This window comes from Lipomyces oligophaga (assembly GCF_038497815.1).
Source record: "Lipomyces oligophaga strain CBS 7107 unplaced genomic scaffold V1516scaffold_7, whole genome shotgun sequence".
NCBI lineage: Eukaryota > Fungi > Ascomycota > Lipomycetes > Lipomycetales > Lipomycetaceae > Lipomyces > [Lipomyces] oligophaga.
This window is the reverse complement of record NW_027117791.1, coordinates 732,148-758,281: the sequence shown is the minus strand read 5'-3', so window position 1 is coordinate 758,281 and position 26,134 is coordinate 732,148. Positions and strand designations below refer to the sequence as shown.

Here is a 26,134-nt window from a genome sequence, read left to right as displayed (position 1 = left end):
TCTATTAGCTCTGAAAAGTTTAAACTACATTTATAATATACCGCAGCTCAGGTCTCTAGAACACTGAAAATTCGCATGATATTATTGAAATACACTTCGCGAAGTTTCAAACCTTCCCTGTTGTCCGACCGCTTCGACCCGTGCATCCTCTCCACTAAGGGCAGTTACTGCTACACAACTAATAAAATCAACTATATTATATAAAGCAATCAAACGAATTCATATTACATTATTATTCCTTTCAACCAATCCAAACCAGAACCACAACACGCTTAGCAACATTACATATATTATCAGTCATGTTCTGTCTGTCCCCTGTAGAATGAAAAAAACACCTTCATATCATATCACGTACAAACAAATTAACGATGAAATATAAATAATTAAATAAAAAAAATTAAAAGCAGGAAACTCTTCCGCAATCGCTTTTATTACAGGGAGTTGCATTTGCTGAAATTACTCCTTCCGTGGAGGCCAAGCACGAGATGGTCGATTTCGTGGTTGCAGCGGTGGAGCAGATCCAGAGCCCGGAGTAGTTCCATTTGAAGTGGCCGCTTTATTCCTGATCGCCGCCCATCGAGATCGCGAGTCAATCGACTTTGAAAATTCTGGCAGTGGTCGTACCGGCGAAATTGTGCTGCCGCGCTCCGATTCACTTGAGGGTGAATTCGACTTCGAATTGAACGCTAACACAGCCGCTCGAACAGCAGACTTCTCGGACGACGTAGGCGTAACAGGTGTTGCAGGGAGCTCATCTGTGACTACTCCCAGTCCAACAGCCTTCTCGACTGCTGGCGTAGACGGCGCAGTAGGTGGGGCGATAGTTCCAGACTCTACTTGAGCAGGTCGCTCGATTGTGGGCGAAGAGTTCGGTGAAGGAGCGTCGTAATACAACGTTGGCGGTGAGGGAGGACCCCGATTGCGTTGCGGAGATTGCGCAGGGGGAACAGGAGCTGTCGCCTGTATTCCTCTCGAACCTGGCCCATGAAGTGGCATCTTTCCTACCGGCATCTGACCTTGAGCGGCATGTGGCATTCGAGCCATAGGCATCCGCGATGATTGATGCATACGTGGTGAATGACGCTGTCCGCTACGAGGACCATTAGCACCTACTGGACCTCTATTATGTGGAGCGCTAATAGGTCGCCCATCCGGCCCAAGTGAAGGTATAGGGCCGTCACGAGGACGCGGCAAACGCTTCTTCGGAGCGTGAAACATAGGTCCACTACTCATATACTCTCCAGAACCCGGAACTCCTGAGGAAACTCCTTCGAGTGGCGGCGTTCGAATTTCTGTAGTTATAGAATTCGGAACTGGTTCACTCTTGTTAATCGACGCAACTGACGCATCCGATTGAGTTGCTTCCGGCGTCATTGCAACAGGAGCGGGAGCAGGAGCAGGAGTAGATACAGGAGTAGATACAGAAGCAGATACAGGTGGAGGTGTGGGTGCAGGAGTAGTCAACAAAACTGGCTCTGACGGTGCCATATTGTCGGAAGGATTAGATACAATACCTCCTTCTCTAACAATGTTGAAATGACGAGACGAAGCCGAATTCGGCCCCTTAAATCGTTCACTGCCATCGTCGCTTAAATTAGGTGACGGGAACGAACGCTCAGTTGGCAGCATTGAAGTTGACCGATACGCAGATTCATCGAGTGCCGGCACAGGAGGAGCAGCACGTTCAGGAACAAATACTTTTCCATCAGCAATGTTGCTGGTACTGCGACTAGATTCTATACCACCCTGATTGCTAGTGATGATCTTAAGAGCATTATAGTCTGGAACTGATTTGCTTGTGGGTACAGATACCGCTGACTGAGGTGCAGGTGATGCAGCTGGTTTGTCACTCGAATATTCAATCCTGCGAGTATCTTTGTCCTTGGTCTTATTTGCTGTTGCCATCAGCAAAGGAGCATTAGCACTCAACGCTTCGATACTTCTTGCTTGAGACAAACTATGTCGAACGTTTCGGCGGGACTTATTGCGCTTTTCGGGCCGCTGCTTAAAAAGCGACGTAGCCTTAGCGAATAGCTTACCTGACGATTTCGAAGCCGGAATTGCGATGCTATCTGCCAGACTTACATCCGCATCAGTAATTTCCTTAGTATCATTATCTCTGACAATAGATTGCTGGGCAGTTTCAGATGTGGGAATTTCGGATGGCCTGTCTACAACCTCAAACGATTCCTTAACTTCAGGAATGTCATCTACTGGTGCACCATCTGCCCAGTTCAAAGCATTTGCAATGTCATCGGTAAACTCGAAGGTTGCTCGTTGTCCAGCAGCGTTTGAAGTCTTGGTAGACTCTTGTGTACCAATATTCTGCTCGATTAAAGCCTTCTGAGTCAGTTCCACAGGAGCTCGCTCTTGTATTGGCTCTTGCTGCTGCTGAGGAATTGTCGATCCATTCTGATTAATAGAAACCTTCTCGCCTTCACTTGACGCCTTAGCTGCTTCGACAGCCTCGCGAAGTCGACGAACTCGGTCGTCACCACTTCGAGAAACAACGCTGACAGTCATCATTGAGTTTGGACCCCCTGCTCCAGATCCCAACTCATATTCCTTATAAAGAGTCAGAAGCGATGGACGCTCCTTCAATCCAACAGCTGATGCAGCTCCGTTAACCGCCATTTTCTGACGGCGCGTAGATCTAAAATTAAAACTACGAGAAGCAAGTCGACGAATCTGCTTTCCTCCGCTCTGCTTTAGTTCACGCTCAGAAATGACAGGCTCATTGAGAATGTCAAGGCGCTCTTCAAAAACCACATATTTCTCATAAGATAAGTCTGAAGCAATAAGCTGTGTAGAAGGCGTAACCAGTTCTGCAATAACAATTGGAGCAAAAACAGTTAACCGACTGGTAGTCTCTTCTGGGCCACGAGAACAAAGCCAGACCCACCAGAACGAATCATCGAGCATCAAAGTGGAAATCTCAACAACAGGCACTTGTTGAGGTATGACGGGTGAATCAATTTCAGTCACATATCGAGTTGAGGATGAGAGCTCATCCGAACGATTATCAGCATAACGCGAGCTTGGATTCGCAGTGTCAGTATCGGACTCTGGGTTTCGTGAAAAACCACACTCTACAAAATCAGACCAGTCATTTGACTCATTTAAATCAAGCTTAAGACCAGCCGATAAGCTTAATCTTCGAGAAGTAACAGAAGCAGGCGAGTCAAGCGGCGCATATCTTTCCCTTCTAATAGTAGGGCTAGAAGGCTGTGAGCGGGTGCCCACGGTTGCTGCATCCTCGGCAGTTTGAGTTAGCAAAGAGATGTAGCTCAACATGCGAGCACTTTCTGGAGAGAGATATTTGTCGGCAAAGTCTGCAGATGTGTCCTTGAGGAAAGACATAATTGTCTGATCCTCGGCCTTGACATACGCGGAATGATTTCTGGCGGTGACACCATGAAAAAGGGCAAGTGAGGCAAGAGGACTCACAGAACGAGAATGAACTGTAGCGGAGATTTTGAATGAAGAAAGAGCAGAAAGCGTAGTAGGAGGATAAGTAGTGTCTGACAAAAGCTGCTGCAGTGCTTTGGGAAGTGCAGTCATAAAAGTGGTACCAGGCTGGATAGATTGCGATCGCAAATATGCAAAAAAGAGATGCGATGATGCATCAGCAGCTTTTTTCCAAAGACGATAGGCTTCGTTAAACGACCCTTGGCTGGGCACATGATCAGGAGAGTCAATGAATTCTGCTAGATCATCTTGGATTGGAAAAGCCCACCAAGCAGCTAATCGAGCCAGTTTACGACCACCCATGCCGGACGTCTTCCAATGAGCGGCAATGGCGGAGAGTAAGTCAAAGAAGTCTGTAATAATTGAAGCACGAGCCGAAGATTCAGCGACAATTGGGATGAGACGGGAGAAAGTGTCGATAGCCATCTCACTGTCTGGAAGAAAAAATTAGAAACGTTCAACAAAGAAAACCAACGAACAAACCTTCTTCACCAGCCTTGAAAAGGTCGTAGGCATCCCAGGTGACAATTCCACCTGGAAGACGAGCCCAAGCCCATTTAAGAGCAGAGACCAAGACAAAAATGTCGGCCATGCGGACTTCCTGGCTGAGGTCCGAATCTCGAATAGCAACTGGATTGCCTTGCGAGTCGTCGTGAGGGAAAACCCGTCTAATGAAAGATTTCACATCACGCAACGAATAAGAAGGTCTTCCAGGCAGCAAAATTAGAGGCTCAATAACACCACGAGCTTTCATTTCAGCGGAAGCTACGGAAAGGAATCCTGCAAGTGACTCGGGGGACGCTGTGCGACGGTTCCAAGCATCTTCAACGGACAGAGATGCGAACGTCTCAGAGATTGTTGTTCTACCCGCCGAAGAGGCAATCGAAGAGATTGTTGTTCCATTGCCTGCAGGAAAAGACCGAGGAGAGGAAGAGGAGGACATATCCTGAGCAGGTGAGGGGGTCGGGGCAGGAGCAGGAATGCGCTGCGAGATAGGCGTGCTGGTCGACAGATTATAAGAAGCCGAGTTTGAGATCTGGTTCTTGGACGATTCAAGCGCATGAGAAGAGACAGACGAATGAATGGAGGATTTCTCGTGGAAATCGACGCTGGAGCTGTCGTCTGCCGAAGAGTGTCGGAGACGCCGTAGGAGAGCGATCATGTTAGGAATGAGCACTGGCGTGAGCAGACCGCGACGGAGAAAAAAACGGTAAAGAGGTGGTGGAAAGAAATGAGCGGACAGACAAATGGAAGGAGGAGAGAAAGTGAGAAAAAGTCAGAGTGAGAATGAGAAAGAAAGAAAACGAAAGCGAATAGGGAAGAAAAGAGAGGCAGGAAGAAAGAAAAGATCGCGAGAAGGAAAATAGTACTGCGACGTCGCGCGTGGTAGAGCGACGATCTGAAGCAGCTGCCCGAAGGGGAAGAGAAGCAAGCGCTGTATAATAAAACACAGTGAGTATGTAGTGCACGCGCGCGCGCCCACGAGAACTAGTTAGTCGACCAAATGAGAGGCTAGCGGACACGCTCCAGTTGGGAATATGTAAAGAAAGCTCGATAGTAGCGAATATGAGATGTTACTCTGATATATCAGAAACTGATCTTGGTGATGGAGGATTACTGCGATATGTGACGCGAGCTGCGTGGCAGATAAATCGTGTCTCGCTCGTGGCAGCACAAACCTCAGCATCAGAGAGCGGACACGGTTGAAACAGAATCGTGCAGTGCGACGATCTGTCTTGCGCGATCTCTGGACATCGTCGGCTGGATGGCAGTGTAATCGTCATTTGCGGTAGCAGCGGGCTGGCACGGCTGCTGCATTGGGCCCTTGAGAGACAGAATCCGGCATCGAAATTACTGTCTGTCTGCACGGTTATTGGCTGCCGTTTCTCACTTCCAGATCACGCTAGACGAAAACTGTCACTTTTGCTGCATTTTTGAGATCTTTGCTGAGGAGCTTTCCAAGTTTTGCGTGGCGGCTGCTGTCTCACTAGTTTTGGCTATTGCTTGAAGGGAAAGCATCTGTGTGGCAGACGACAGGTATGGAGATATTCTCCCAGGGGCGTTGTCGACAGCCCCTTTTAGCTGGCGGAACTCTGTGCCCAGAACATGGGGGCCGTGGCATGATAGATTGCCATCCGCTAATTTGGTACAGAGAACTCGAGTGTTTACAGATATCTAGATCAGGATATTCTGCTATATCAAACGATAAGTTATCAGTATCGAGGTAATTTGAGGAGGTCGAGAATTTGCAGGGCCTGCTACGGCCGGCTGCTAGTTCGTCATGCAAACTATAGAAGATCGTGCGGAATCCTATCCTCTGAGCAAGCCACTCTCTGGCACGTCCGTTCGGTATTGCATCGTGCTCATCTCACCCCTGTCCGCTTTGAGCTCCTCCAGCGCGTCCCTTTTTCCTTTTCTCATTGTTGGTCCATTCCTGACCCTCCTGATTTGTTTGCGATGCTGCCGAGCAGATACGTTAGCTTTGATATGTGCAGTAGAGTACAGTACAGCTAATTACATCAGCGATCTTTCCCCTTTTGGCCGGTGCCGGAATTTTAAGCGTGCAGTAGCCAGGAGCCACCGTTAACCCTTATTCGAGCTGTTCGAGCTTGCCATGGCTATGATCACTATCCCTTCGGAGCCGGCCTACATAGCACGACACAGTGAGCGACTGTTCATTAATGCTCCGTTCATTCCAACCTAGTCCCTTTCTTGGACCTGAGCAGTTGACACTGTATGAATCTGATTGATTAGTCTATAGCGTTGTTGGAGGAGATTACAGTCGTCCCTTATTACTCCTATGGATTTATCTCTGGTGGTGATGGACTTTACCCTGTTTAGATTACTTAGCGGACTTAGACTCTCAAGTTACTCTCCCAGAGTCCCCCGTACTTATATTATATTATACTGTAAATGTTATATTGTATATACTATGTACATGGCATTGCTGGAACACCTTTTGCCCCATTCCAGTCGAGTTCAGGAGAGCAATTCGAGAATATCAGGGAAAATTTGAACTATCTTATCCAGCCTCAAGAGAGATCTGAATTGAATTCGACCGAGAAAAAAAATCATTTTTGCTTTGCAGCTGCTGCTGCTGCGGCCGCCTTCGCGAGTTCCTGCTCTCGTTTGAGCTCTGCAAGAACCTCCTCTGTAACCGGAGGAACAGGAACATCACTGAAATCATCGATCTTGACCGCTCGAACCGAATACGTATCTGACCAATTTAGTTCTATCTCGTGCCATCTTGGCTTCCATCAAACACTTACAAACTCCAAAAACAAATGCTCCAAGAACAATCCCAGTGATTGCGTTACGGACTGAATATTGCTGACGTGCTCGCATGAGGGATGGGCTCATCCGAGCGGACGAGTCCTGATACTTTCGGGCTCCAACCCAGCTGCAAACGATCCTCTGCGTCAGACATAAATCGAACAGAAAAAACAAACTTCTGCTGAAATTTACCTGAATTGTTTACTTGGACCGTTCATTGTGAAGTAGTGTTGTAGAAAACCTGAAATATTGGATTAGAATAACTCAATTTTGTCTGGATATCAAATTTTGGGTCATACGTTTGTACAGCGGCATCACGTGCACACGGGCTTTATTCTGAATGTTGTATATCGTATTCTACATTGCCATATATTAATCCTGTTCAACACTATTCAGCCGAAATAATTCCCGATTGACCGACTTATCTTTACTCATGACTGCTTTCTCGCATTTTCGCATGGTACCCGACACGTGCTGGACACTGATGACGACCGGCACTCCACTGATCTCGTTGATCATGGTGAGTGTGTACCAGAGTATTCTGAACTGATCTCTTGTAACTCGAATGATTCCTGTAGACGTGGCTGCGGAAAAGTATTTCACTGTATTTGTTAATCAATACTGATTCCAGCAGTAAAAGTCAAATTCATATCCCTCCTAATGCCGGTATCTGTCTCTCAAATGGAGCTTACCAAACAAAAATCAGGCAGGTTTGAAATAATCCTTACCGCTTACACTAGCCCGGACTAAACCAGACCCCAAGTCCCCAAATTTCCGATTAATTCCATCTTTTACTGTCGATCCAACCGAGCTTGCATCGACTCCTGCTGGCGCTGGCCGTAAAAATCTCATTTTTCTGTTCTGCTTTGCCTGACTTGGCTGTGTAGAATTCTGTTGTGTGCTCTCCGATGCACCATCGAATTCGTCCTCAAATACGTCATCTGCATATGGATAATGAATTGTAAACAAAATATATCGTGATTTGAATCGAACCATTTTGATCTCAGTTGCCCTGTTAATATACCTAATAAATTATATATTGCGAGATAAAAGTGCTATGTCCACGTGATATCTCCCTACAGTGGTCCACCAAATCATCATTATGAAGTGCGCTACACGTACAACTTTACTGACTCCTCTAACAAATCCCACAATCTGGCACCAGATCCTCGTTGTTCAAGACCTTCAGTTATGCTCGGTCTCGGGATTCCAAATCTACCCCACGGAACAATATATGCGCCGTTTTGATTCTTCTCCAATGGCGTGAACGCTGCAAAAAGTTCCGTGTATGATCCATATTTAGCGTCAAAAGAAAATAGTTCCTTGTACAGTTAGTAGCGATTCAGCCGAAACTAAGTATAGAACAATAATTACCCCTGCGCGTTGAAGCCATTTCGGCCGGTTTTCTTGCATTCCAGTAATCAAATGGCCAGGGTTTAATGCTAAGCTAGCAATTCCTTGGTCACCTACTCTGCTTGCAAATTCATGAGCCAGAAGGATCGCGGCGGCCTTGCTTTGACCGTATTTAGTCATTTGGTTGGCTGCATTGCCGTCTTGGAATCCGACATCTTCCCAATTGATACCGTCTGGGCCCGGCGAAAACATGTTTGCGTCTGATGACAGCCAAATTGCCCGAACAGTGCCCCAGGGTACGCCTTCTGCGGATGTTAGAAGGAGCGTAGTAAGCAGTTTGTTCAATAGAAAATGACCGACAACGTTAGTGCCCCAATGGACTTCGAATCCCTGAACTGTGGTAGAAAGCGATGGATGACCCATTATCCCGGCATTATACCAGACCGAATCCAATCGTGAAATCTCGGCTTTTAGTTTCGTAGCGGCTGCCACCACTGTAGGCAGATCCATCAAATCCATCTTCAGCAGTCTCAGCTCCCCGGTACTCGCGCTATCTCCCTTGATATACTGCGCAGCTGCATTAAACCTATTCTCCGATCTAGTTCCAACATATACTACAGCATTCTTCCAATACAGCCTTTTGGCAAGCTCTCGTCCAACTCCATACGATCCTCCCGTAACCAAATAGATCTGTTCCATTAGAGATCAGCTTTGAAGAGGTCTAGTCCACCATTGTTCTCACCTTTCCGTCCAAATCTGGGAGATTCTCTTCAGTGAATGTCGGTGAAGGTGGATATACCTCCGTAATTGATTGCCATAGTAAATTCATTCTGTCGTATTTATTTTATCTATTTGTCTTGAAAGATATTTATCAATTGACTAGTTACGTACTCTTATCTACTGGACATCTCCCATTGGGACTTGAACTTCTCAAGATTCGCTTCTCAACTGGCTCATTTGTCTACTTTCTGTTCTAAGAATACTAATAGTAGAAAATGACGCAAAGATTGCATGATTTTTGGATGACCTAATATAAAATTGTAGATAAAAGTTATCAATAGTATTTACAAATAGTTTTATAATATTCATCTATTTTCGTTAACCCTAACCTACAAACATATTGAGAATAATTGATCGAAACCGGAATACTCCATTAATACTAAAGAAATTTGTGTAAATTCGCCGAGTAGATCGGATCGAAATATATAATCCTGTCTGAAAACGTGGACTTTTAATAAATCTTTATAAATTTAAGGCAATGAGCGAAACATTAACTTCAACAAATAATTCTGCAGATCTATCTGCAGTTGTTGAACCTCTGGATCTCGTTCGATTGTCCCTGAGTGAACGAGTGTTCGTTAAGCTGAAAGGAGATCGCGAACTTCGCGGCGTTTTGCATGTAAGTATTATATTTGTTCGTTATTAAATGGCGACTGCATGAATGTCAGATAGATCATGTACTGATATCTCAGGGATACGATTCGCATTGTAACTTGGTGCTGTCGGACGTTGAAGAAACGATATATGTACTTGATCCAGAGACCGAGTTATTGACTGTAAGTTTTGTCTAAATCTAATTACTGTTATAAGGTAGCATCTAAATTTTTGCGCTTTCTACTAACACAACAGACCACCAATAAAAGCAGTGACATGCTGTTCGTCCGAGGTGACAGTGTTGTTTTAATCAGTCCTCCTTCGCGCTCATGATATAATGCCTTATTATCTTATCATTGCACGTCATATTTTTAAATTTTAGAATCAGGAATCATTGAAAAGTCTACAAGTTAGCAGAAGCATCCGAATCAGGAACAAAATAGTGGACGACAAATGTATATTAGCAATAATGTATAACATTGAACTTACATCCGCTTTAAAATTCTCATAGAATTCAGTTCTGATTCATATCAGGAGCGTGAGTCATCTCATACATTGAGGAAAATCGTTAGGTTTTCAGTTTATTAGTCAATTTATGTATTTGTTGTAACGTAGTCATATCTAGTCAGCTGATCATATAGCTACTGGTGTCGGTATTATTATTCAGAATTCAATGTTCAACAAATCACTACATGTATCAAAGGTATATAGAATAGGAAATCAGAGAAAGGAGTTGATGACGATACTAAAATGACTTCGCTACGCGAATTCTCCGAATATGTTCACAACCAGTCACGTCGGCCGCCGATGGATAAAGTACACCCATCAATACAGACAGAGCTCGACGTTCTAGCATCATTAACCATCCAGGACAAAAGCGAATCCAAGATCATCGCATCGAGTGCGTCGTTCCGAGAATGTCTGTTGGATTCTCAGCATGGCCAACAACTCACTGAACTGATCAAGCGATTATTATTAGATGGGCATGGAGAATGTATATTACCTTTATGGAAAGATCCAGACGATTCTTCGGTGGAAGTGGCACTGACTAGAGGTGAATTTAACTCTGCAGTCGAAAACATTAAACAGATCTGTTCCAAATTAACATGTACTGTGACCGAGTTGTATCCAGCCGTCGAATCGGACAACACCACAGTGAGAGGCACTGTACTGATCCGCGAGAAAATCGTTGCTGTTTCGGACATGCTTGAGATCCGTGTCGCTGTTGTCGGAAATGTAGACGCAGGGAAGTCAACACTACTAGGAGTTCTGACGAAAGGCGGACTGGATGATGGCCGGGGAAAAGCTCGAGTGAATCTGTTCAGATTCAAGCATGAACTAGAGACTGGACGCACGTCCAGCGTTGGCATGGAAATCATGGGTTTCGATGATACTGGCAAAGTAGTTGGCGCTAACGATGGCTCGCGAAAATCCTCTTGGCGAGATATTGTTGGCTGGAGCAAAAAAGTGATCACATTCATCGATCTCGCCGGTCACGAGAAATACCTCAAAACTACTGTGTTCGGCCTCATGGGTGGATCCCCAGATTATGTCATGCTCATGGTCGGTGCAAATGCAGGTATGGTCGGTATGGCCAGAGAACATCTGGGTGTCGCACTAGCTCTGAACGTTCCTGTATTTGTTTGCGTTACTAAAGTCGATATGTGTCCGCCGAATGTACTCCAGGCTACTTTGGCACAGCTCGGCAAAATCTTAAGATCTGCCGGCTGCCGTAAAATGCCAATTTTCATATCCTCTTTGCAAGACGTGGCTGACGCATCCCCGAACTTTGTCTCGCAGCGGATCTGTCCGATTTTCCAAATATCTAGTGTCTCTGGGCAAGGTCTCGACTACGTCCGCTCGTTTCTTAATTTACTGCCCTTTTACGGCCAATTCGATGACTCGGCCCCTTTTGAGTTTGAAATCAACGATACGTTTTCTGTACCATTTGTCGGTACTGTCGTTTCAGGTGTCGTCACTAGCGGAACTGTTCAGCCTGGCGACAGCGTCTATATTGGCCCAGATTCGCTGGGCCAATTCACTATTTCGTCAATCCGGTCTATCGAACGTAAAAGGCAGCCTGTCACCATTGCTCGCGCAGGACAATCGGTTAGTTTTGCGATGAAAAAACTCCGTCGCAAGGATGTCCGAAAAGGCATGGTCGTACTAGCTAAGCACGACGGCTCTACCGTGGACTCTGGATCATCATCGTTAGCAACGTCTCTGTCGTTGTCGTCGCCACCAAAGTCAGTACGCGAATTCGTTGCAGAAGTTTTGATCTTGCAGCATGCTACGACAATTAAAATTCGCTATCAAGCTATGCTGCATGTAGGCGCTGTCGCCCAAACTTGTGCCATTGTTGAACTGGATCGGCCCTATATCCGAACTGGAGACCGTGCTCTCGTAAAATTCAGGTTCATATTGCGGCCAGAATATATCAAGCCGGGTCAAAAAATATTATTCAGGGAAGGAAGAACTAGGGGTTTAGGCGTTGTTAAGGAAGTTATCCATGGGTTTTGATTGGAACAGGGACTGGCTGGGCTGGCTACGCGGAGAAGATCTTGGGTTAATGTTATTAGGTCGGGATGGAATTGGATTACAGTTAATTGGTGTGTGCAATTTAAGAAAAGTTACCCCAGATTTATTTGTAAAATATTACCAGATATTATAGAAATATTTATGAACAATAGAACAATAGTAATTGCAACTTGCACAGCCAGCCATGCTTGACTTTGGGCAACAGAGTACGATTTTCTCTCCGCCGCATTCGATTCAAGTCGTTCAAGATTAATTTCTGGTAGCGAGGGAGCTCCTTCAATTAGCATTTTCGAAGAGGTTATAAATAACAGTTTGCTAATAGCCTTCCATTGGATTACAAGGGAATAATTAAAAAATGAAATGCAAAGAAAGCTAAGTATTAAATTGCATTTTGAGCCTGATATATGCGAAGATTAACAGAATTGAAGACGAGACAACAGCAGCAGGCAATCGGCTCTGCAGACAATCCGGCTCGAAATGCTAAAATCAACTTGAAAAATGTGAAGCAAAAATCTAAATCTTTTTCCTCGTTTAAAGATATATTATCTTTCTACATTATCGAGAAATGAATTTTACTAATAGATGCTGGCATGCTACGGCAATTTTTAGTAATTGCGGATATTCCAATTGAGCAAAGGAAGCAATTTTACTCTTAATAATATACATCAATAAATATTGTAGAATAGTATGATCGAACAAAGCCAACTCAAACTGATCACTTCAGTTCTACTTTATGAGAAGTGAATACAGGTTCCAGGATCCACTAAGCAAATATGCAAAACACATCGACGAATTATATCAAATATTTTCAAACTTAACAATCCAGATCACCAGCTCACAATATATCATTCTTACACCTTGGGCAATAGTTTCAGCAAATAGAAATGATATTTGTGGTAGAGGTCAGTTTTTGATTCAACTCAATTATGTGAACTATCTCAATTTCAAGCCATGCTATGCACTAGGTATTTCAGGAAAATAAGAACTGGAAAAGTCTCAAAGGATCGTAGAATATTGGCTACACACTAAGAGCTAAGCGTTCTTAGCGTTCAATTATTGTACATAATATTTATTTACTATTGATTATAAGCACCAATTTATTTAACTCTGAATTTTATATTCCATTATCCAGCTCAATGTCGAAAGTGTAATGTCCCAATGCCAGAATAAGCTCCCACCGGAACCAGCTCGGACCACACTCCCCTCAGCGCCTCCATCCCCTCCTCTATGGCCCCTCACCGGTTGTAGCCCCTCCTTCGGTTCCTATATATGAACCGCTCTCAATAATCTTTTGTCATCTAGACTCCACAGCCATCTTCTGCCAATCCTACGACAACTACCAGCAACAAAGTCTCGACCGTTTACATTACTGATACAGAATTCTCGCCAAACGGGCGGATACCTTCCGGTCGCTTCCCCTGCAGCGCCAGCGGTACAATACCAGACACATGCATGTCCGGCCCATATACCTCCATTGGAAGATTCAGTGCTTCGCTACTACTCTTGATCAGTCGAAGTCCCTCTTGCCAGTTGGGTCCACCACGACGAACATAGATTTTCACTTGATGCTGATGAAGTAATCCTTGATAGTCCTTGAATGCTCGAATGATTCCCTTGAATGTCGAACCGACCTGTGTGAAATTTGCTATACCTCCGCCGATGAACAGAGTCTTACCATCATCGACAGGCGCGCCCCGAGTCATCAGGTCGAGAACGGTCTTTGCATACTCATATGTCTGGGTCTCAGTCGGAGCGCCAGAATACTCGCCATAGTTTGCAATGTCGTTTGCATATCCCGCTGACGCAATTGCATCCGCATAAACGACCGATGCGCCACCGCCTGCGACAAGCGTCCATACTCGTCCGTTTGGATTTAGCACAGTCAATTTCAAAGATGCACCTGTTTTCGAGTCCAGCTCGGCAATATAGGCCTCTTCTGTCGTCAACTCGCGTCCAAAAGGAGCAGGAAAAACCATTGGTGGACCAGCATCAATGTTTGTCTTGTCCGAAACGCCTGCAGTAGCAGCAGCAATTCCCAGAGCAGTAGGAGAACGGGCAACAGCCCACTTGGCACCGCACTCAAATTCAGCAGTTTGATCCAACTTGGCAGCAAGGTCAAGATAGTGCACAGCAACAGTCTCACCTGGAATGACTACCAAGGGATTGATCTCGAGATATGTGAACTGCAAATCAACGTAGACAGCATAGAGCCGGTTGATAAAGTCGACAAGCGTAGAGTGCTGGGATACCGGCACCTTTGAAAGAAGAGAAGATATGATTGTCTCATTGGTAGGATAGCTATTTTCCAAATCAACAGGAATCAGCAGTTTCGAGGCCTTTGCATCAACATCTCCAACATCAACACCGCCCTCGTTGTAGAAGAGGATCCAGTCGCCTTCACGGACAGAGTTGATGTTGATGTAGTACTCAGTTCCCTGCGGATGTGGAACGAAAGGCTCAACCAAAAATGTACGTAGAACGCCGTCCACTGATTCGACTGTGATGTCTTTGCCAGCCCGAGCTGCGATCCAATCGCGAGCCTCCTGCCAGGTCACATTGAGAGCCAGTAAGCCAGATTTGCCGCGGCGCTTGATCAATTGATCTGGCTTTGCAACAAACTTGGCGCCGGCAGCTGTGAGCCATGAATAGGTGGACTCGGCCGCGTCCAGCACGGCAGAAACAGTCGCTGGAGAACTGTCAGGAAAAGTCAGAGAGGCAAGACGAGGAGGGGCAGGAACAAAGTCTGTTGAGACACCCTGTTTAGTGAGCAGAGGCGAACGCGGCAGGAAGTACGACAGCAGCGCCTTTCCGTCGGCCTCGTGAATTGATTTCGCAGACATTTTTACAATTGCTTTGTTCTAGTGATCTAAACCAAAGATAGAGCGAAATGACTACTTGAATTTAAAAGATTCTTTCCAGGAATTCGCTGCCTTATAAGCCATCCACCTGTTATGCGGTGAACCTGTACCCGTCCGCCCCCTCCTCGTCCCCCATCTCCCATCCGCGGCAGGCAGACCGAGTCCCAAGCGTCCGTTGTGTGACGCCGGCTGAAACCCCGCAGGACCCCTCACTGCAACCAGGCCACCGTGCTCAAATATTCTGCTAGACAGCCCTAAATATACGCAGAAGACATGCTGACGGTCCACAGACGGCCCTTGTAGATGTCGTACTGGGAATTTCTTCACGCGTACTCTGCAGCACGGAGGTCCCCAGAACCCACCAAGCCCCTCATTCCTGGTTCGGGTGGCTACTTGGAAAGCCATAGCCCCTCCTCCACGTGATTATGTCGTCTGGCTGTATTTATTCTGATGGATCTGCAGTCGATGGTTACTAGACCAGCTCTACTTGTGTGTTGCCTGATATACAGCTATACATAGATAAGACTAGCAGTTCTGCAGAAATCGAAACAATTTAATTGCTTAGATTGTCGGCTAATAAAATATTCTCTACAAAATGGCTGCAAACGACAAGATCTCGAGATTTGCTCCTCCCACGGCTCCGTCGTCTCCGCTTCCAGCCTACCAGCTTTTCCACAATAAGACCAGAGCTTTTGTCTATGGTCTGCAACCTCGGGCGTGCCAGGGGATGCTGGACTTTGACTTCATCTGCAAGCGAACAACTCCCTCGGTTGCTGCAATTATCTATCCGTTCGGAGGCCAGTTTGTATCCAAGATGTACTGGGGAACGAAGGAGACCCTCCTGCCTGTCTACCAGACAGTCGAAAAGGCGGTCTCCAAGCACCCGGAGGTGGACGTTGTCGTGAACTTTGCTTCTTCACGGTCAGTCTATTCGTCCACCATGGAGCTTCTTGAGTTCCCGCAGATCAAGGTATGTCACCTCTTTCTCTCCTGTCTCCGTTGGGTTACTGCTGCCCCTCCTGCGGGAACCCTAACACGCACACACTCCTACACTGTATTTTGGTGGACCAAGCTAACCGACCCCTGAATCTAGACCATCGCCATCATTGCAGAGGGCGTTCCAGAACGGCGAGCTCGCGAAATCCTATTCAAAGCAAAGGAAAAGGGCGTGACTATAATCGGCCCGGCCACGGTCGGCGGAATCAAGCCCGGCTGCTTCAAGATCGGAAACACCGGTGGCATGATGGACAATATCGTTGCGTCTAAGCTCTATCGCCCGGGATCTGTAGGATACGTGTCCAAGTCCGGAGGCATGTCCAACGAGCTCAACAACATCATTGCTCAAACCACTGACGGCGTGTATGAAGGTATTGCTATCGGTGGTGACCGATATCCGGGAACTACGTTCATAGACCATCTTCTGCGATATGAAGCCGATCCGGGTTGCAAAATTCTTCTCTTGCTCGGCGAAGTTGGTGGTGTTGAGGAATACCGAGTCATCGAGGCTGTCAAGGCAGGCAAGATCACCAAACCAATTGTTGCCTGGGCAATTGGTACGTGTGCGTCGATGTTCACGACAGAAGTTCAGTTTGGCCACGCTGGTTCGTTTGCCAACTCGCAGCTTGAGACTGCCAAGGCCAAAAATGCGGCGATGAAAGCCGCCGGTTTTTATGTGCCAGATACCTTCGAGGACATGCCTGCAGTTCTCTCGGACTTGTACAAGAGTCTTGTGAAGCAAGGCGTGATTATCCCTAAGCCAGAGCCGGAGGCACCCAAAATCCCGATTGACTACGCATGGGCACAGGAGCTGGGCTTGATCCGGAAACCGGCTGCTTTTATTTCGACGATTTCCGATGATCGTGGCCAGGAGTTACTATACGCTGGAATGCCAATTACGGAGGTATTCAAGGACAATATCGGAATTGGAGGCGTAATGTCTCTTCTGTGGTTCCGCCGTCGATTACCAGACTACGCGTCTAAGTTTTTGGAGATGGTTCTTATGCTTACTGCTGACCATGGTCCCGCAGTGTCTGGAGCTATGAATACAATCATCACTACGCGTGCGGGTAAAGATTTAATTTCGTCTTTGGTATCCGGCTTACTGACAATTGGCACACGGTTTGGCGGAGCCCTTGATGGTGCAGCACAAGAGTTTACAGCGGCAATGGATAAGGGATTGTCGCCACGGCAGTTTGTTGATACGATGCGCAAGCAAAACAAACTGATCCCCGGGATTGGCCACAAGATCAAGTCCCGCAACAACCCAGACATGCGTGTTGAGCTAGTTAAGGAATTTGTGCGCAAGAACTTCCCCAGTACGAAGTTGTTAGACTATGCTCTTGCGGTAGAGACTGTCACGACATCTAAGAAGGACAACTTGATTTTGAATGTTGATGGGTGTATTGCTGTCTGCTTTGTGGACTTGCTCCGATACTGTGGCGCTTTCACACCGGAAGAAGCAGAGGATTATCTGAAGATGGGCGTGCTGAACGGGCTCTTTGTTCTTGGCCGGTCGATTGGCTTGATTGCTCATCATCTTGACCAGAAGCGTCTTCGAACGGGATTGTACCGCCATCCTTGGGATGACATCACCTATCTTCTACCTACTGTTGATTCGTTAGGCGGCACGAGCAGAGTCGAAGTGAATGTGTAATCGAATATGTGAGGCGCTGGAAGTCTTGCAGGTGAAGTTTGGAAGACTATGAAGTTGAAGTAATTCGCTGGCGAATAATATAAAGATATAAAGTAGAGTTTTTCAGTTTAATAAATACAAAACCTTTCTAGATCAATGATAGAACCATAATGCGGAAATGGGCTCGTATGTCCCGGAATAGAAGACCCAACCCGAAGATGACTACATTGAATTTCCATATTTGGCATTCGTTCTACGGTGCGGTATTTCGGCAACTCAAGCGACAGATTGAAAAAATTATAAGAAAATAATTATGAATTTATTAAAAAATAATAATGTTTCTCTGAATTCTGTCAAATACATCTTATTAACTATCAATATTAATCTGCAGTCGGGCAGTAACCACGTCGGTCACCCCCCCTCTTTCCCCCCACGCTAAAAAGCTTAAACAGCAACCAGTCGTGGGGCAAGACGGAGAGGACAAGTCCAGCAGCAAAATATATAGCCGTGGATGTCCACGACCGAGGGCGTCAAGTCGGAATTGATTTTCTACTAGGTCGAGTCGGCGAAGATTGCATTTACTTGGTTTTCCGGGAAAAAAAAGAGAAATACAAAGAATTGATCATGGCCGACGTAGAAGGATATCTAAAGACTGTGTTTGGACTTCAAGGCAAAACCGCGCTAGTAACGGGTGCTACTCGAGGAATTGGACATGGAATTGCTCTTGCGTTTGCAAAGGCAGGCGCGCATGTTATTATGATCCAGGTATGTTATTGGATTATTATAGGTTTTCTGTGAGTAGAAGCAGTATGGAGCTAATATTTGAAGCGATCGGATGATCCAAAAGTCAAGAACGAGATCGAGGCTCTGGGAGGTAAAGCGACTGTGGTTGTTGCCGACCTCTCAGACCGGGAACAAGTGAAAGCGGTTGTTCCGAAAGTAGTCGAGATGGGATTCCAAATCGACATTCTGCTCAACTGTGGAGGCATTCAACGCCGCCATCCTTGTGCCGAATTCCCCGACGAGGATTGGGATGCCGTTTTGCAGGTCAACTTGACGACGCCATTCTTGCTTTGCCGAGCCGTCGGCAAACATATTCTCGACCGTAAAGGAAAGGGAAAGATCATCAATGTTGCTTCTCTCAACACTTTCCAAGGCGGACTCACGATTCCTGCCTATGCATCATCTAAGGGCGGTATCGGACAATTGACAAAGTCTCTCTCGAACGAGTGGATCAGTCAGGGTATCAATGTCAACGCTATTGCACCAGGCTATGTCGCGACTGACATGAATGAGGCCTTGATTGCTAACCCTACCCGGTCTCGCCAGATCATGGAGCGGATACCTGCACAGCGATGGGGTTCGCCCGATGATTTCGAAGGTGCGGGCTTGTTCTTGGCTAGTAATGCTTCCAACTACGTCTCCGGCGAAATTCTGCTAGTCGATGGCGGCTGGATGGGTCGTTAATTTTGCTCGTCATGCTTTATATATGCAATTTGATTTTTGATCTTTGATATATAATGTAATTGATTGATTGATATGAATTTCCTATTTAATGTAATTATTTTATTAGCGACGGATATATCTGCAACCGAGAGACTCAAAGTTAATAGTTTGATTTTTGATTCTGGTATGCTTGTAGAGCCTTCCACTCCAATAGGTAGAAAGTTATGGATAGTCTTCCTTTGAAATACGTTTTTACTATGCATGGTAGACTTATAATTCAAAGGTCTAGCCTGAATTGTGCTCGGATGATGTATTTATAACATTTGACCTGGCTTTGCTGTTATGCGCGGTTTAAGTGGTGATATCAAGAATAGGATTTGAGAACTCAAGTCGGCTGGTAGTTGGGATTAAATGAGTTGCTAGATATATCTCAAAATATTTCCATTTTATTTATTTTAGCTTACAATTTGTACTATTTGCCATATCCGACTTTCAATACAGAGTATTATGTATATTACAGTACATTCAGGAAGATTCTTAATCCATTTTATTCAGGTTTGCTCTTCACAATCTCATGTATGTTCATTATAGCAGTAAGAAATGATATTAAGACAAATCGGTGCAAATAATCCACTGCCTTGAAATATTAAACGTCAGTTTTAAGAAATTTTACCAAGAATACCCTACAGTTTAATTTTTTTTGAATTATAATTTTTATATTATTCCGCAATGCCTGCTTGCACTGGATATGACGGGCTTATTCTTCTCTGCCCGGATGGATAGTGTGTAATGTATTCATCAAGCTGACATCTCTTATTTCATTTCTTTTAAGACACGACGTCTCAATTTTGGATTTATCTAAATTTGAATCAGACCAAAATATCGTGCATATGAAACGAGTGCAGAACTAGAGCTTCGACGCACTGGCAAGCAACAGAAACGCTACAGAATGAGAACAGACGCAGATATTCTTGCATGTTGTTTTCGAGAAGCTCTCTAGATTTGATTCATATGGGTAGAATGCGCAATTGCATTCATTAATTATTAGATAGATCAGATGATAGTAGCATCTATTGACGTTCCCGCCTGGTGCCAAAAAATATGGGCAACCTGATCAAAACATACTGCTGATATATGCATATTTGAATCTTATTCATTTATGGAAGGCTAGTTGACAATTGGTAATCGAAATCTAATATCCGAATAATTACATGCTCAAATGAGTGCATTAGCTTCTTATCCGACAGATCCAGCTCTTCAAATCATTCAAGTGCAAATCAAAAGTTTACAAATTGTCGAGAAGAGAGCCGAATACGAGTAATTCTGCAGAAATAAAGGATATCCGAGTATCAAAATCTTGAATTTCATGACGATCTGTGTGATCTAGATGTCTGAGTTGCAGGTCAATTTTATGTCCGTGATAGATGACGTTTTTACAACAGGAGAATGAAGTTCCAAAAGGCAATACGAGCGATATCTATATGCACAGACCGGATGGATTTATTTACATGCCGAAAGCTGGTTTACGCGGACCAAAGTTATGGCATTAAGGTCACAGCGTTCCATCTGAATGGGTGGACTGACTGAACTAAACGACCACAGTTCCAGATGCTGATGGTCTTGAACATTAGCTAATTAGACTGTGTTGAAATTGGTACCTCGGATTCATGAATCATGCTCAGTTTCATTACTGGACAGAGATTGCTCTAACATGGAGAATGCATTCCACATTTCCTCCTTCGATTTTTCCAGACATGTCTAATTTCACTCTTCACATTTTATCCTTTTGTTCGCGAATCGATTTTAAAAAATAACGATAAGAAGCCTTGTTTTAACTGGTTCAATCTTGATCTGTATTCTATTGCATTGCGAGGCACAGGTAGGAACTCACACCAATATGTACATGTAGAGAAATATCGCAGACAATGTATTACATAATCATGGTCCGGAGGGCATCACGTGAATTAGTTCTCCGGAGGCGTTTCACTTGTTATCGCGTTATCGCGTGCGTCGAGCACAGGCGGCCGACGGCCCGGAAGTCCACTAGCCAAAACTGGCTGCAAGCTAACTAGTAGCGGGAGCTCGGGATTTGGATTAGAACGATCCGAGCGATTCTCGGAGCAGCTCATTGGCCGATCAGTTGACTCGGATCGCGGCAGGTCTGTGAGTCGTAGGGCGATAGGACGATAAAGATGCTATACAGAACAATCTCTACAGAAGAGAGCAGAAAGTCGTAGACAGACAAATGCCGGAAAATGAAAAACTAATAAGTCAGACTCAGGTTTTCGTTCTTGTCTGTTCTTTTCGTTTTCGTTTCCGTTTTCGTATTTTTCTTCAACTTGAATTTGCCTCAGAAGGGCTGTAGTTAGAGCTCATTACGCTTGAACCAGCCGGCGCAGTCTTGCCATATTAATCCCTTTCCTCCATACTCTACTAATTCCATTTCCATTTTACTCTTTCCGTTTTCTTTCAGATTCCCATCGCCACAATTCTCGCTCTCTTACTAGACGCTAACAACAATGGAGAGCGAGAAATCTGTTCTTGTTTCTGAGAAGTCATCTCTTCTTGACTCAAAGTCGTCGCCTTCTTCACCCTCATCGTCGTCCTCCTCGGTCAAGAGCATCAAGTCTGTAGCCGTCTCGGACGAGTTTTCACATCTTCCCTCAAACGAAGCTGATCTACTTCGCGCACAGGTCGACATTCCGCAGAAAAGAATCAAGTTTTTTGATCTCTATCGATATGCCGATACAAAAGATGTTTTTCTTCTTGTCTTGGCTTCGCTTCTTGCTGTCGCCGACGGATGTGCTCGTCCACTCATGACTGTCGTCTTTGGCACTATTACCGAGACTTTTACTCGATATGTAGCCCAGCGAGAGTATTTGGCGGACTTTAATGGCTCGACGTATGACTATTTCTTCAACTCTACTGCATTCAACTCTTCTACGTTCAATTCAACTTATGGGTCTACTTATTCGGCATATGAATTGCCATATAACTCGACTGGGTATCCATACGAGTTCATTTCGCAAGATGAGTTTCAGCTTCGCGTTAACAGATTAGCTTTGTAAGTTTCATAGGCCTTATCGTTTTCTTTTGTTCTCTTCAAATCTAACTATCCAGATACTTCGTTTATATCGGTATAGTGGATGCAATCATTTCCTACTTTGCTGTCTATATCTTCATTGACCGTGGTGAGCTTCTAGCAGGTAGAATTAAAGAAGCCTATCTCAAGGCTACTCTTCGTCAAAATATCGCCTACTTCGACAAATTGGGGTCCGGTGAAATCACTGTTAGAATTTCTGCAGACACACTTCTTATCCAAGAAGGCATCTCCGAAAAGGTCTCTTACATTATATGTCAGAGTGCCATGTTCATTGCCGCCTTTGTAGTTGGCTTTTCTCGTGCGTTCAAGCTCACATTCATTATGCTTGCGATCGCTATCTTCATCGTCACTTCTTTTTTCTACGTTCTGTATAGAATGTCTATTTACTTCGGCAAAGCCCTCGAAGGATCCTCCACCGGCGGCACTGTCGCAGAAGAAGCACTATCGTCGATTCGCAATGTCCAAGCGTTTGGCATTCATGATTATCTTGCCTCTCATTATGATTCGTATCTCGCCATTTCTGAGAAATGGGCTTTCAAGGCCACTGCCCTTCTTGGCTTCATTTCTGGTCTCATGTGGCTCGGTGTATACAGTAACGACGCCCTTGGATTCTGGCAAGGTGGCCGGTTCATTCGTTCTGGTGAGGAGTCTGTCGGGGGTGTTGTTACGACCTTGATGGCCATGATTCTCACGACATTTGCTGTGAGCAATATATCTCCGCATGCTCGCAGCGTTACTAATGGTATCGCTGCTGCCCAAAAAATTTATGCGACCATAGATCGTGCCTCGGCTATAGATTCTGCTTCCGTCGCTGGTGAGCAGCTGGAAACTATCACCGGCGATATCGAACTCAAGAATGTGAAGTTTATCTATCCCTCTCGGCCAAATGTGACAGTATTGAATAATTTTTCGCTCCATATTCCTGCGGGCAAGACTGTTGCTCTTGTAGGTTCTTCTGGGTCTGGCAAGTCAACCATCATTGGTATTCTTGAACGATTCTACAATCCCATGGCGGGTGAAGTTTTACTTGATGGTAAAAATATCTCCGATTTGAATATTAAATGGCTTCGCCGCCAAGTCGCGCTAGTTTCCCAAGAGCCAACGCTTTTCTCTTGCTCTATTTATGAAAACATTGCGCATGGTTTGATTGGAACGGAATTTGAATTTGCTTCTGAGTCTGAGAAGCGTGAACTTGTCCGCGAGGCATGCCGTCAAGCTAATGCTTTGACGTTCATTGATACGTTTCCTGAAGGCATTGATACGAATGTAGGTGAGCGCGGATTCCTCATGTCTGGTGGTCAGAAGCAACGGATTGCAATTGCTCGTGCGATAGTATCCAACCCGAAGATCCTACTGCTAGATGAAGCCACGTCCGCTCTCGACACAAAATCAGAAGGTATTGTACAAGATGCGTTGGATCGGGCTTCGAAAAATCGGACGACGATTGTTATTGCTCATCGTTTATCGACCATCAAGGATGCCGACAAAATTGTCGTCATGCGTCGAGGAGTTATTGTCGAGACCGGTACTCACGATGAACTTATTGCAAAACAGGGCGAGTACTTTTCTCTTGTTGAGGCTCAGCGTCTGGAGAAGGAAAAGGAGAAGATGGAAGATGCTAACAAAGTTCACATCCACGACGAAGACTCTGCTGACCAAGGTGAATTCGAGGAAGACGCTGTGCTTGGTCTTACACCAACCAAGACAGCTAGGTCTGTTTCGAGCATTGCGATTGCTGAGAAGGAGGCAAACAAGAAGTATCGTAACACTGATTATTCACTTGGAGAATTGTTTTACTTTTTGTACGATCTGAGTAGAGAAGAGTCGAGGTATAATCTGATTGGAACGATGGGATCGCTTTTAACTGGCCTTGCTTTTGATGCTATGGGTATCTTTATGGGTCGATCAATTCAGGCCTATGGATCTACGGATCCAGAATATATGACCCGTCAAGTGGCTATTTACGCGGGTTTATTTTTTATGCTGGCATGCATCCAACTTGTCGTGACAACGACTACCCTCACTTCGTTTTCTTACTCTACCCAGAAACTTGTGCGAAGGATCCGTTTGGGAACGTTTCGAAATATGATGCGACAGGATATTTCCTTTTTTGATCGCGACGAAAACACGACTGGCTCCCTTACTAGTATGCTATCTCAGGACGCTCAATTTGTGGAAGGTAATTTTGCTCTAGACTTTTGTTTCGAATTGTTCTAACCACATCAGGATTTGGTGGCACCACATTTGGTCAGGTAATGAACTCAATGATGATTATTATCACGGGAGTAGCACTGTCTCTAGCGGTCGCTTGGAATCTTGCGATTGTCTGTATTGCCTGTCTACCAGTTGTCCTGCTTGCTGGCTTCTGGAGATTTTACGTACTTTCAGTATTTCAAAACACGACAAAGAAGTCAAATGAGCGTGCGGGTAGTTATGCGTGCGAAGCAGCGTCTGCGATTCGAACTGTTTTGTCACTGACCCGCGAGGAGGACGTGATGAGCCATTATCATGCTATCATTGAAGCGCAGGGACTGAAGGCCAAAGGCGCAGCCCGTAAGTCTGCGTTTTTTTATGGCATCGCTCAAGGTGTGCAGTTTTTCATTCTTGCGCTTGCTTTCTGGTATGGCAGCACATTTATTCGGCGGGGTGAATATACTTTATTCCAGTTCTATGTAACTTACTCAACCGTGATCGTCGGCGCCGAGTCAGCAGGTATCATGTTTGCTTTTTCGCCTGACATGGGCAAAGCCAAATCCGCGACTTCCAATATCAAGAAGATGTTGGAGACTGTTCCTGAGATTGACGTATGGGACGAATCTGGGAAGGTCCCCACCGATGTGCGAGGCGATGTTGAGTTTGAGAATGTTCATTTTAGATATCCCACGCGTCCGCAGGTGCCGGTTTTGCGCGGATTGAACTTGAAAGTTAAGCAAGGTCAATACGTTGCGCTTGTAGGTGCTTCAGGATGTGGCAAGAGCACGACGATTGGGCTGATCGAACATTTCTATAATCCACTTTCTGGCCGGATTTTACTTGATGGTCAGGACATCAGCGAGTTTAATATTAACCGATATCGTGAGCAAATCGCGCTTGTGCAGCAGGAGCCAACACTCTACTCTGGCACGATCCGTGAGAATATCCAACTCGGTACCTCTCGACATGTAACTGACGAGGAGATCTACTCGGTCTGTAAAGAGGCAAACATCCATGACTTCATTATGTCACTTCCCGATGGTTACGACACTCGCTGTGGGTCCAAAGGCAGTTTACTTTCGGGCGGTCAGAAGCAGCGCATTGCCATCGCACGCGCACTTATCCGACAGCCTAAAGTCTTGCTTTTGGACGAAGCTACGTCTGCGCTTGACTCAGAGTCTGAGAAAATTGTCCAGGCAGCCATTGATGCCGCTGCTAAAGGCCGCACAACCATCGCAATTGCACACCGTCTATTCACTATTCAGAATGCGGACATAATCTACGTGTTCGAAGCTGGTCAGGTTGCTGAACAAGGTACTCACCAGGAGCTGCTGGCAAAGAAAGGATTGTATTATCAGCTGGTGAAATTACAGGCTGCTGGCATGTAATTTTTGTCTTCCTTAGAACATTTTTTTTTGTTTTCACTCATTATTTGTTCTTCTGTTGGTTTTTCAGTATAGATATTGGTTTGCTCTGTTGGTAATTGGTCGGAGCTGTACATTCTTTTCATTTTAGTCATTTCACTTTAGTTCGGTTGGATCGTAAGCATATCACTCCTTCAATATATTTTTGTCCTCAAAACCTTTGTAAACCCGATATCCGAAGAAGTCCAAGTAGTTGTATGGATTGATAAATGCATATTGGTAGAAGACATAAATTGCGTACGCGATGGCCATGTAATCGTCATGTTTAGCCCAGTCTGCATATATCTGACTATAACTTTCTGGCAAGGATCCATGATCTATTTGCAATTCTACCTGTCTGTTAGTTGTAACCGGTGGATTCAGATTATTTTGTTATGAAATATTGTGTTTCATCGATTATAGTCTCTTTATATCTAATCAAGTTTCTACTTTGTTATTCAATAATAATGAAATTTTGTCGCTTGTTGATTAT

The 26,134-nt window shown here is 45.1% G+C and overlaps 10 protein-coding genes across 10 annotated transcripts; 5 read left to right on the top strand and 5 right to left on the bottom strand.

Moving 5' to 3' along the window:
• Positions 1-456: 456 nt before the first annotated feature.
• V1516DRAFT_687290 (uncharacterized protein) lies at positions 457-4,630 on the bottom strand (the record flags this gene model as incomplete). Its single annotated transcript, XM_066923717.1, has 2 exons — positions 457-3,902; positions 3,952-4,630. The coding sequence occupies 2 exons, from the start codon at positions 4,628-4,630 to the stop codon at positions 457-459; spliced, it is 4,125 nt and encodes a 1,374-aa protein (XP_066775787.1).
• Positions 4,631-6,330: 1,700 nt separating this feature from the next.
• On the bottom strand, positions 6,331-7,492 carry V1516DRAFT_680215 (uncharacterized protein). The gene is made up of 4 exons (XM_066923049.1): positions 7,041-7,492; positions 6,934-6,982; positions 6,738-6,868; positions 6,331-6,685 (listed from the first exon to the last, which is right to left on the bottom strand). Exons 1-4 carry the CDS (start codon positions 7,054-7,056, stop codon positions 6,540-6,542), a joined length of 342 nt encoding a protein of 113 aa, XP_066775786.1. The 5' UTR covers positions 7,057-7,492; the 3' UTR covers positions 6,331-6,539.
• Positions 6,934-7,755, bottom strand: V1516DRAFT_680212 (ribonuclease P/MRP protein subunit). The gene is made up of 4 exons (XM_066923048.1): positions 7,470-7,755; positions 7,169-7,343; positions 7,041-7,100; positions 6,934-6,982 (listed from the first exon to the last, which is right to left on the bottom strand). Exons 1-3 carry the CDS (start codon positions 7,735-7,737, stop codon positions 7,073-7,075), a joined length of 471 nt encoding a protein of 156 aa, XP_066775785.1. The 5' UTR covers positions 7,738-7,755; the 3' UTR covers positions 6,934-6,982; positions 7,041-7,072.
• Positions 7,756-9,126, bottom strand: V1516DRAFT_680210 (uncharacterized protein). The gene is made up of 3 exons (XM_066923047.1): positions 8,837-9,126; positions 8,116-8,784; positions 7,756-8,063 (listed from the first exon to the last, which is right to left on the bottom strand). The coding sequence occupies exons 1-3, from the start codon at positions 8,921-8,923 to the stop codon at positions 7,854-7,856; spliced, it is 966 nt and encodes a 321-aa protein (XP_066775784.1). The 5' UTR covers positions 8,924-9,126; the 3' UTR covers positions 7,756-7,853.
• A 74-nt stretch (positions 9,127-9,200) lies between these two features.
• Positions 9,201-10,124, top strand: V1516DRAFT_680208 (uncharacterized protein). The gene is made up of 3 exons (XM_066923046.1): positions 9,201-9,493; positions 9,567-9,650; positions 9,724-10,124. Exons 1-3 carry the CDS (start codon positions 9,353-9,355, stop codon positions 9,799-9,801), a joined length of 303 nt encoding a protein of 100 aa, XP_066775783.1. The 5' UTR covers positions 9,201-9,352; the 3' UTR covers positions 9,802-10,124.
• V1516DRAFT_680207 (P-loop containing nucleoside triphosphate hydrolase protein) lies at positions 10,125-12,160 on the top strand. Its single transcript, XM_066923045.1, has one exon. It carries the CDS (start codon positions 10,219-10,221, stop codon positions 11,986-11,988), a length of 1,770 nt encoding a protein of 589 aa, XP_066775782.1. The 5' UTR covers positions 10,125-10,218; the 3' UTR covers positions 11,989-12,160.
• Positions 12,161-13,367: 1,207 nt separating this feature from the next.
• On the bottom strand, positions 13,368-14,846 carry V1516DRAFT_687286 (uncharacterized protein; the record flags this gene model as incomplete). Its single annotated transcript, XM_066923716.1, has 1 exon — positions 13,368-14,846. The coding sequence occupies one exon, from the start codon at positions 14,844-14,846 to the stop codon at positions 13,368-13,370; it is 1,479 nt and encodes a 492-aa protein (XP_066775781.1).
• A 453-nt stretch (positions 14,847-15,299) lies between these two features.
• On the top strand, positions 15,300-17,649 carry V1516DRAFT_680203 (citrate synthase-like protein). Its single transcript, XM_066923044.1, has 2 exons — positions 15,300-15,834; positions 15,958-17,649. The coding sequence occupies exons 1-2, from the start codon at positions 15,460-15,462 to the stop codon at positions 17,515-17,517; spliced, it is 1,935 nt and encodes a 644-aa protein (XP_066775780.1). The 5' UTR covers positions 15,300-15,459; the 3' UTR covers positions 17,518-17,649.
• A 375-nt stretch (positions 17,650-18,024) lies between these two features.
• On the top strand, positions 18,025-19,370 carry V1516DRAFT_713660 (uncharacterized protein). Its single transcript, XM_066924314.1, has 2 exons — positions 18,025-18,261; positions 18,325-19,370. The coding sequence occupies exons 1-2, from the start codon at positions 18,121-18,123 to the stop codon at positions 18,961-18,963; spliced, it is 780 nt and encodes a 259-aa protein (XP_066775779.1). The 5' UTR covers positions 18,025-18,120; the 3' UTR covers positions 18,964-19,370.
• A 1,605-nt stretch (positions 19,371-20,975) lies between these two features.
• On the top strand, positions 20,976-25,819 carry V1516DRAFT_680199 (P-loop containing nucleoside triphosphate hydrolase protein). The gene is made up of 3 exons (XM_066923043.1): positions 20,976-22,006; positions 22,063-24,224; positions 24,272-25,819. The coding sequence occupies exons 1-3, from the start codon at positions 21,462-21,464 to the stop codon at positions 25,624-25,626; spliced, it is 4,062 nt and encodes a 1,353-aa protein (XP_066775778.1). The 5' UTR covers positions 20,976-21,461; the 3' UTR covers positions 25,627-25,819.
• Positions 25,820-26,134: the final 315 nt, after the last annotated feature.